Source organism: Haemaphysalis longicornis, unplaced genomic scaffold (assembly GCF_048455015.1).
Source record: "Haemaphysalis longicornis isolate Haplotype H1 unplaced genomic scaffold, Haemaphysalis longicornis Haplotype H1 scaffold_9, whole genome shotgun sequence".
Classification (NCBI taxonomy): Eukaryota; Metazoa; Arthropoda; class Arachnida; order Ixodida; family Ixodidae; genus Haemaphysalis; species Haemaphysalis longicornis.
The window spans coordinates 137,346,614-137,357,347 of NW_027526460.1; the positions used below are offsets into that span (position 1 = coordinate 137,346,614).

The 10,734-nt window shown below is 50.7% G+C and overlaps 1 protein-coding gene across 3 annotated transcripts in view; it reads left to right on the forward strand.

The window, feature by feature from the left end:
- LOC144152269 (uncharacterized) overlaps nt 1–10,734 on the forward strand; it is a 95,064-nt gene that overhangs the window by 31,209 nt on the left and 53,121 nt on the right. For all 3 annotated transcript variants that reach the window (XM_077683501.1, XM_077683503.1, XM_077683502.1), the window contains exons 12-14: nt 4,291–4,436; nt 5,888–6,020; nt 6,754–7,248. In XM_077683501.1, the coding sequence (XP_077539627.1) occupies nt 4,291–4,436; nt 5,888–6,020; nt 6,754–7,248 (774 nt within the window). The remainder of the gene's footprint in view (nt 1–4,290; nt 4,437–5,887; nt 6,021–6,753; nt 7,249–10,734) is intronic.

Consider the following 10,734-nt stretch of genomic DNA (forward strand, 5'->3'; position numbering starts at 1 on the left):
CACTTGGCGAATGCTCCTCAACCTTGACGAACCAGAGAAGCTCCTGCTGCTGGACGAGCTGAACGAGATTTGGCAAACTGGGAGCATCCCAGCAGAATGGAAACATTCTATTATCTACCCCATCCCAAAGTCGGGGAAAAAACCCAACAGCATCAAGAATCTCCGACCTATAGCTTTAACGTCAACGCTATGCAAGCTCCTCGAGCGCATGGTGCTGACTCGGCTCACATACCACCTCGAAGAGGAGAACCCAGCTTTTTTCGATCAAGCCCAGACTGGCTTCCGACCAGGGCTGTGCACTCAAGACAGCCTCCTGCTACTGCGCCAGTTGGTGGGAGGGGGCCGTCGGGGTCGCCTTAAGGTTCCTGGCATCCTCCTGGCAGTAGACTTGCAGAAAGCCTTTGACACGGTGGCGCACACAGCGATACTGAAGGCTCTCGATGGGGCTGGAGTTGGCACACGAATCATGAACTTTGTGCGATCATTCCTGGAGGCCCGAACGTTTGAGGTCAAATCTGGATCGGGCCACCCAAGGACATTCTCAAATTCCAGAGGAGTGCCGCAGGGTGCCATCTTGTCTCCAGTCCTCTTTAACATCGTGATGCAAGGACTGGCTGTAGAGCTACGGAAAATTCCGCACCTGGGCTTGACATTCTACGCAGATGACATCACGCTGTGGGTGGACCCCAAGGGCATGAACTTGAACACAGCAGATGTACAGGGAATCATGCAGCAAGCCTTGGACACCATCGACAACTACCTCCCTTCCACTGGCATGCAGCCGTCACCGGAAAAAACTAACCTCCTCCTGGTAAGTGGCTACGACTCTGAGCGAGCAAAGATAAGCCTTACACTGGCCGGCAAGACCATCACCCGACCAGCGGAGCGGTGGGTGAGGATCCTTGGGGTTCCCCTCAGTGAGGTTGGTGGACCAAAGGAATGGATCCGTCAGCTTAAGCCAACGTGGCGCCGACACCTCCACCTGATCCGCCGCATAGGCAACCACTTTGGCGGTGCCGGCACACGCACCATCAGGACATTATGCCTAGCAACCCTCACCTCTAAGGCATGCTACGGAGCAGCTTGCTTCACATTGAACCAAACCCACTACGCACAACTGGAGGTCCTCCATCTCGAATGTCTCCGCGCAATAACTGGCCTGCCGCGTCACACGAGGACTGAAGAACTCTACAGGTACTCCGGCCTCCCTCCCCTCAAAGCCTTTATCGAGGCACACAATGAAGGCCATGAACTACGACGGCAAAATACAACTGCGGGTAGAGGACTTCTCACCCTCACAAAAGAACTACCCCCCGATGCACCCAAACTGCCACGCCTGCTGGAGCCTTGGCTCGATGTGCTCCTCAAGCTTCCCAAACCACTCTCCAAAAAGTGCCATCAGCAGGATCATGAAGCGGAGCGTAGAGCAGCAGCTGCCTGTACTGACAGAACCCGGAACTCTGTGTTCACGGCAGCCACCTGGGACCCCATCACGCGCAGAGCCAGGCTAGCTGCGATCTCCCCAATCGGCACATGCAGACAAATCCACGTGCATGAGCACCGACCCAGCCCAGACCAGATTTCACTGTCCGCCATCCTGTGTGCAGTGGATGGGGTTTGTGGGGAGGCCCGTCGAGGACTGAGGCAGACAGGGGAGATTGTGGTGATCTACACAGACAGTAGAGAGGCCATAAAAATCCTTGGCTGCACCCCCAGGACTGGCACGCTTGCTCACAGGATCAAAATGGCAAGCACAGTGCTGTACCAGCAATATGGAGTGGAGGTGACGGTGGACTGGGTACCAGGTCACGCCGGTGGCATTGGCGATGGAGCCGCACAGGCGTTGGCGAGCGAGCTAATGGACGACCGCTCCGCCCTGGTGACCCAGACTATGCCCGCACCAGACGACCCCGACCCAAGAGCCAAAATTCTGGCAGCCAAGAGGGAGCGAAGGCGCGCCCTTTGGCAGCACATCCCCACCAACCACCACCCACTGCCCCGAGGACTGCCACGGGGGGCTCAGGTCCTCATCCACAAGACACGTACGGGGGCCGCACTAACAGCAGACGTGCTCGCCAAATGGCGGGCCCACCACCGATGCAGGCCCGGGGCTCCACATGCACCATGGAAGTGTGCCCAACAGTGACCCACATGCTGTGGGAGTGCCCTGGCTACCGGGACCTCCGTGCCCAGTACCTGCCACCGCACATCAGCACTCTGCATCAATGGACCACCCCCAACAACAACAGCCGCGACACCCTGCTCTCCCTCTGGGCGTTCGCTCACGAGGCAGGCATCGATCGCCGCATGTGATTGCAAATGTATACCATGTACACGCATGTGTGTACGCACTTCTTTCTCTTCTTTCTTTGTTTCTGTCTCTTCTCCGACACCCTTCTTCCCCCCCTATTAGGCCAAAGAGCCATTCCACAATAAAGACTTTTCATTCATTCAAATGCCGTAGAAGTGCACCAAGTTGGCTTTCCCTCAGAAAGGAGGAGAAATTCCACCGGCACACCCCTCAAAGTGGTTTAGCCCGACCGCTGTTGGGCAGCGGGCGGCTCTTTTTTCTCTGTCGCCTTGCTCTCTCCCTATTTTGACTGCACCATTGGGGGCTGTGTACGTAGGTGCGAGCTGTCCCTCCCCCTCTGCAGAAAATGATCCTGGCCTGCCTGCCATGTTTTCTTTTTTTGTTTGTTGTGTTTGCGGCGTTCGCGCTTTGTGGGCTTTTTCGGAAGTGTAGCTGGGGTGACTAGCGTTACTGTCAATAAATAAAGACGTATTGAGTGGCTCTAGGTAGCGCGAACGGGCTAAATTTGCCTTTCGCCGGGAAACTGACAATCGTAAATCGAGTCAAACTTAGTGGGAATTTGGATGGGCCCATCAGGCATGAGATTTCCGAGAACACCTTGTCGAAGTAGGTTCTGGGCAGATGTTACTGAAGAACCCGTCCGAAATTGCTTCAAATCTTCCGGCTTCTGTGGGCCGGTGATGACTGAGAATCATTCAGTGCAACAAAGCCACCGCCAGTGTTGCCAAAGTCTGGAGCGAGCTGTCGGAATTTCCAGACGCCGTTGCAGGATCAACAGTCGGCGGGTTTGGGAGGGTGGATGATGGCGTCACGGCCACGGGAGAGTTTGGAAGACTATATTGCCGACATCGTACCGAGCGCAAATGAAAGCGGGTGCAAGGAGGAAAGCAACGCCGATCTTTTGCCCACAACCTCCGAAGTGATTACATTACAGAGCTTTCTCCATGGCATTACTAGATAAGGCGCGTTGGTATTGAAGTTTCTCAGTGGGAACGCCATGTAGCTGCTGTCCTCAGAGAGGGATGTCAGTCCTGATTAGAGAGCATAGACTTTCTAATCGGCTTTTTGCGGATGATTGTATTGTCTACTGGAAAAGTAGGAGTGAGCAGGATACCTCCCAACTTCAAAATGACTTGGTGTGTATTCGACTGGTGTACAACGTGGAAAATGTCTTTCAATTTTAATAAGTGCGTTAACGTTTGTTTTTCAAAGAAGAAAAAGAAAATTAAATATAGATATTGTATGAATGGTGTGCCAGTTACCACAAAGACAACTTACAAATACCAAGGTGTTTTCTTTTCCTCTGACTGGTCATGGAATGTACACGTGCATTGCATTGTCACGAAAGGTGCAAGAGTGTTAAACTGTATTCAACTTAACTTAAGATGTTCGCATCAGCGACTCGAAGAATGTGCGTATTTGACGTGCGTACGACCTGTCTTGGAATACGCCTGCGCAGTCGGATCCGGCGCACATCTCTCGGTGATAAGATAGAAAAAATACACAACAGGGCGGCAAGGGTCGTCCTGGGGTGGTATCAATGGCGGGAAAGTTCTACCGCTATGAAACAAGAATTGAATTGGGAGCTGCTTTCATCGTGTAGAAGAAAATTGCGATTGAAGCTGCTATATTTAATATATAACAATAAAACTGGAATTGGCAAAGATACGTATTCACAGACGCCATATTATTTGTCAAATCGAATTGATCATTTCTTTAAATTCAGGCAATACTGTCCCAGGACTGGAATTGTGCGAATTCATTTTTTGTGAAACGATACATGAGTGTAATGGTCTCTCAAAGGTACAAGTGTCTGCTGGGAATGAAAACTCGCTTTTTTGGAACCTGTAACCCCTATAACTCCTTCGGGTACCGCAGGTATGCGTTGAATAAAGAATAAAGAAAGGTTATCTGGTCAACCACTCAGCCCAGCGTTTGTTGGTCGAAGGTGGCGAGCGGGTGGTCGTTGAATGGTGCAGTGGACAGCCAGGACGAGGCCCTGGCGGAGGCGTTGGCGCAGGCGGCATCGAGCTGGCGCCAGGAGGGGGAGGAGGACAGCATCCTGGGGAGCCAGCCCCCACCTCTGGAGGAGGAGGAAGAGGAGGAGGAGGAGGACATGTCTCAGGTCGGTCTGGCTGCCGCTCCCCTCCTCTGTTCCTTTCTCTAGTCTTCTCGTGCTTGCCGACGTCGGCATCACGTGGCCCCGAAACCTTGACTCAAGCCCCCAGGGAAGCCATGTTCGGGGAAGTTGTCCATAAAACTGGTTGATAGTCACCTGCAGTTCCAGTTCTCCTCGAGGGAGAACACTTCCTCCAACATTTTTTCTAAATCTGAAATGCTGTTAAAATGTAGTCAAAAAGTGGATCCAGTACTTAAAATAGGGGGTTACAAAGAGTCTAAGTCAAAAATTACCGCTCGACGCCCGTCAGATAACGTAGAAACTTTCGAAAAGATTTGCCATTCTTTCCTGGTCCTGGCATTTTTTGTGTGCTCAAACAATGTCGTCCGAGCAATGTTGGGACTATTGGCGAGTTTACTTTCGATTGGAGCAACAAAGCACACTCAGTAGCCACTTTGAAGAAAATTGCTACAATGGCAAGGCAGAAACTGGAAGGTGTGTCTGCTGCATCGAGGAAACCATGCATTGCAACTCTGGGCAGGCAGTAACTAAAGCTTTCAGTGTGCTTTCAGGCACGAATGAGAGGGTGCGTAGCGGCATCATCATCACCCTCGCCACCATCGCCTGTGGTCCACTGTCGTCATTATCCACCGCACTGGTCCCCGATGATCCCGAGCCTAACGCGCGGAATAAATCAGGCACCCGTTGCGGCTGGACGTACGATACCGTTAGTGGAATGCACTCTACAACTTTTGACTCCCGGATGCGATTCCATTGCCGATGCACATCACTGGGCAGAAGGTGGCGTGCAGGCAATGATGACGGTGGCCAATGCAGCGGTGAGGGTGATGATGACGCTACAAGTGAAAGCGCTTGTCAAAAGTGTTGCAGGGTCCAATTTGTGTCACTAGATAAAGTTACACAGTATTGGCACTCTTTTCTCCTATTGTGCCGTGCCGCCACCGTTGTGATCATTGGGCAGTTCACATCACATGACATTTGCTTACACACTACGACGGCTCATGGGCGCCGCCATTTTGTTATTTATGCGTTTTCGGTTGGCCAACTGTGGTAGTCTTACCTTGCCCTGCCTGCTCACGCGACGACGTTGTTCTAAACACGGATCAAAGATCCCGTGCTTTGCAGCATTTCAGTTGCAGAAGTGTGTCCGAAGATGTCGTTTTGCTGTGCCTTCGGCATTGTTACAAATGACCTCGTCAGAGTTCGTGGCGAAGCCGCAGAGGCGGCAATCTGGAAACACTGATAAACACCAAAATGGCTGCCCCTTGCTCACTTGCGTGCCTCAGTGACTATACTCTCTATCTTATCTAGTGACACTACGTCCAGCTACATATGTGTTCTCTTGGGGAATGTGCTGGCTGAGGCCACAGCGCCGGGGCATTGGCTGGGAGGCCGTTTTTGAAGCCTGAGAGTGGAGGGCTCTGCTGTGGGTGTAGGTGTTCCAGCTGGCAGGTGGTCCGGAAGAGGAGGGCGATGCCAGCTCGCTTTCGGACCACTCGGATGGCAACGAGGCGTACGATCCCTTCCAGCTGGACGGCACCGACGACGGACCCCCCCCTGCTGCCCGGGGTGAGTGCTGCAGGGGCGCTTTTACAAAACGCCTCCCTGCACGTGTTTGCCGTCCTGGGCTCGCCATTTGCTCGGGAAAGACGCGGCACGTGACCACACGAGACGTGCCCCTCATTTATTTTCCTGCACTGAATAAATGTCTGAGGAGTTTAAACAGGGAAACACTTCTCGCTCCAAAGCGAATACTCGTATTAATGCATATTCAGAAAAATAAAAGAGGAAATATTTCACATTGGGAAGGAAGTGCGGAAGAACACAAGACAAAGGGGAGAACACCACGAAACGAGGGCTCTTGAACGACTGATTTTTATTGAAATGACAGCACGAGAATGTCAATGTTGCGCACGCTTCTTGTGCAACGGGAAAAAAAAGTATGCACAATGTTGATGTTCGTGTTGGCAAGAACCGGTTGGCAAGAACTTTTTAAAAATGATTGTTGTAATAGTGCTCACAAATACAATTTTCAAATACGTATCTGCAAAAAGTTCTCAATACGACCTCGGCTCACTCTGTGCACTTTATGATCTGCTCTTGAACGTCATTATTAAGGAGAAAGGATACAAGAGAAATGCCAGCTTTAATTTCCTGCAAAGATTTAAAAGGCTGTTTGTAGCAGGAGCTGCTGCCCTCTGCTGTCCTGTTCCTCACTGGGGCCACGCCTTTCAACTCCAGCGAGGAATTTGTGTGCTGAGCACTGTAGTAAAGACCCCTCCACCTTGTGTCGCTGCTGCAGAGGGCTGCCGTCACCAGGGGACGCAGACGGGTGTGCGGCCGCCCGTTCTGGTGCGGCGCCTCCTGGGACGGGCACGGGAACGACGCCGCACCCGCCTCTCTCTGCAGCGGCCGCCAGCACAGGGCACAAGCGGTTCCACACCTCGGAGCACCACTGACTCGACACCGCTGAGTTCGGGGGCCTCCACTCCGTATGGGGCAGGCAGCTCCACATCGCTGACGCCACACAGCGTGGCCGACTTTGCATCGGTGACCACAGGGGGCTACACATCGTTGAGCACCGGAGGCTCCACGCCACGCAGTGCGAGTGGCTCTACGCCATGTTCCACCAGCGGTTCCACGCTCACCGCGGAAACGCCATCCGCGGTGCACAGCGCAGGTGACTCCACGCGCGACGCTTCGCCGGCCCCTGAGGACTGGCAGCGTTGGCAGAGCCACCACGTGGCATCGCAGCTGAGGGGCCCCCCCAAGCCCCCCTCTGTGAGCACCACCGAGGGTGAGTAGGGTCTGGCCCCTTTTCTCACCGATGCTCGTAAGTTGTCAGCGCTTGCATTGTCTGGACTTAGTGGCCGTCGTTACCCTGGTCATGCAGGGGCCATGCAGACAAAGTGCAAGTTTGTTTTAGTCGAAAGATTTCATGTTTCATACCGCCCACAGTGCTTGTTTGGAAGCAAACAGTGCTTTATTCCCTGAGAAATTAATCAATTTTAATTCCTCCGCCAAATCGTGTGTTTTCGCGATGTCGGCAGTGACATCACAAGAACTGCTCCGCAGTCGATTGCGGAGCCTCGTTTACCGTTAGTCAACCTAGATGGCGCCACCATACTGCGAAAGGCTGTTTTCTGCCTTCGCTTTGTTTTGGACCGTATTTGTACCTGGCTTGTTTTTGTTGAGGTAGAAAATAATCGTTTCGGGAAACAGGGTGTTCGCTCGGCAAGTATGGTCGCGTAAGACATTGTCGCTTTTGCCAGTCGGCTAGTGTCGTCTCAGACAACTCCAAAGCCGCAGGGCTGTGCAGCTAAAACAAGCATAGTGTGCGCAGTACCAACAGCAGTATGCATAGGTACTTCTATGTGTACGTGTATTTTCGTAACTGCCATTGTTTACACTGCCATTCTTACTGCTGTAAAATGAATAGGCATTACATTTAAGCAAATATAGCTAGTTTGGCAAGCTTATAAGTTCTGCCCAATTTACATTTGCTTTTGCCGGCCTCAGCCGATCGCAGAGCTGGCGTCTATGACATCATAGGTTCTGTTGCGGGAAATGAGCTAGTAGGTCTCATGGCCATTCCCTTTTTTCCTAAATATATAGCTTATCTGAGCGAAGTTTACATTAAAAGTGGTGTCAGTATGGCTCTAATGAAGCAATCTTTCGAATGAACCAAATCTGTGTTTTGTCTGCATGGCCCCATGCACCTGCGGGGAGAGCCTGTGAACCCTGAAATCACTCCTAGTGGTTGTTGAAACTTGCCGAGTGTACATTCTCAAACTGTAGCCCAGTGAAGGAGGCTAGGTGGTTTTGCTGAGATTACTGAACATTTTTAACTCTTTCCTTACGGTGCGATAGGCCAGCGGACACGGAATTCCAGTGATTTCAAACAACCCGCGAAAATGGCGCCTTGTGGGCAACTAACGCCATCTGGCGTATTTATGGGCAACTCCCTTTTCGATTTCATTACCGTTTACATTTCGCGTGCGGAGACGGCGCCGAGACTGAAATTTTAACCTGCAATGGCGGCGGGTAAAACGAAAATGTCTCCCACTTCTCAATGCCCTTTGCAAAAGCGGACAGCTGTGACAGGTACTTGGGCAGCTGCCGATTTTTCTCACCCCAGCAGTAGGGACGATTCTAGCAACGGCGGGGGTTCGTCAGATTTTGGTTCTGATGAAGGCGCTCCCGTTCAGCGGCCTCAGACTTGGACAAGGGCTGGGGGCAAGGTTCGTTGTCTTTGACTTCGCCCTGTATTTATAAACAAAAAACGTGCTTCCAATCTGACGACCGCGGCTTTCATGTGTAGGGTCTGGATAACGTGTGGCGGGAATATTTTGCCAAATGCACTGTGCCGTATCGTGTTATCGTCTTCAAGATAGTCGGGGCCTAATGTCAGACTAGTGCTGCGGAGCGACGCGTGCCGCTTTTCAAGAGCGCACGATTTTTTTTACCACTGAAGTGATAAGGATTTTGTGTGAGAACACAAACAAGTAAGCTTGGATGCATATTTTAGAGCGACCAATGTACTCTCGAGTGGCTTCGCGGAGTGGCACAGCCGTCTTGGCTGCTAGGTTGGTAGGCCCGCAAATATCCAAAACTACCGTATTTACACGATTGTAAGTCAACTCGAATGTGGGTCGACCCCCCCCCCCCCCCCCCCCCCCCCTCAAAATTGCATCTCTCAAAAAAAAAAAAAAGAAAGCGAGCTCAGAAAGCAGTCTGTTCGAACGCTGCTGTTAATGAGCACCGAGAGAGTTTTCAGGCCCAGGGCACTCATGACAGACGGACGATTCAGCACAGCACAAAGAAAAGCTTTTGTATAGGCATGCGGAATAACCATGCGCTGTGGATTGAGTGGGAAACTTTATTCCCAATCATAAGATCACATTCGCTGTGAGATGACAACCATCGAAGCTACCGGCAGAGGCCACTGCCGCGCAATATCAAAACCAACAAGAGGGCGGCTGACAGAAGCGGCCGCTCACGATTTCCTTTGATTCATTGGTACGTTACTCGCATTCAAAAAGTGTTTTGTTCGTCTCTAATAAACGAAATGAGTATTACTGAATCCCTTTAATCAATGCACGGCGCTGACGTAGGCAAAATCATATCACATTGTTCAGTACACTTCCAAACGCGCTGGTGGAAGGTTAGCCACTCTAGATACGATGGACAAAGGGCACAGATAGGGAACGCCAACTTTCAAAGTCGGCATCACCTTTATTGACGCCAGAATGCATGCAATGGTAAACACTACACTTCTACCGTAACCATAGAAACGAGGTTGTTACGCTTTCCTCAGTTGGTAGCACCCCTGATTTCTCATTTTTCTTGCCGTTGCAAGCGGCACAAAGTTCGATTTCGGTTCCAAGTCGACTCCCCAACATTGGATTGTCCAACTTGAAAAAAAAAGGGTTGGCGTACAATCGTGTAAGTACGGTAGGCATACTGCGTTGATGTATATATTGAATCATAGCTTAGGAACGTAGAAACAGCTTGTATATCCTAGAATCCCTAAAATAATTTCTAGGCTCAGTACAATCGCCTATATGTGTATTGTGTGTATACATTTTTGTGCATTTTTGTCTGTTTATTTGACTGATAAACTAAATATTTGTACCTTTCACCAAAGTGCTGTTATGTGTTTGAAAGAGCAGTCTATACGCTACAATTTTATGTATAGCAATGCTAAATGTGTCCAGTAGCTCAAGAGGAAAAAAATGTTTTGTGGAAGCGCTTGAAATTGGCCATTTTTCCGGCGTGACGAAAGAGTTAAACATGTTTATTGAGCTCCGCTAACGTTATGTAGGCTGGCTGGCAGCAAAGATAAAGGCTGGTAACCATCCGGACACAGCTCCACATTACAACTCACTTTTGTTTGTACACGAGAATACAGAAACTCTATTTAACCCTTTGAGGGTCGAATTTTTTCGCCAAATGCGACCCCCCCAGAGTCGATTTTTTTTTTATTGCTGATTTAAATTCTTCGGATGAACCTATTTCGAGAAAAAATTATCGTAATTTTTTAGGGTGACCATCAAGTGACAAAAAAATCATTTGTGTTGTTACATATATGTGGTTTATTCATGAGGAACACAAGAAAAATTCTAAATGAAAAGGAGAGTGTATCAAGCCGCACCTTTTGAGTGAATCAGAATCAGGTAGACATCAGTTTCGCGGGCGCAAAAAGCGGGAAGCGTCCGGAGGACGATATTGAAACCAGCCGCTGCGCGCGCGGCCGGATGTGGGAGCAATAGACGGCGCCGCG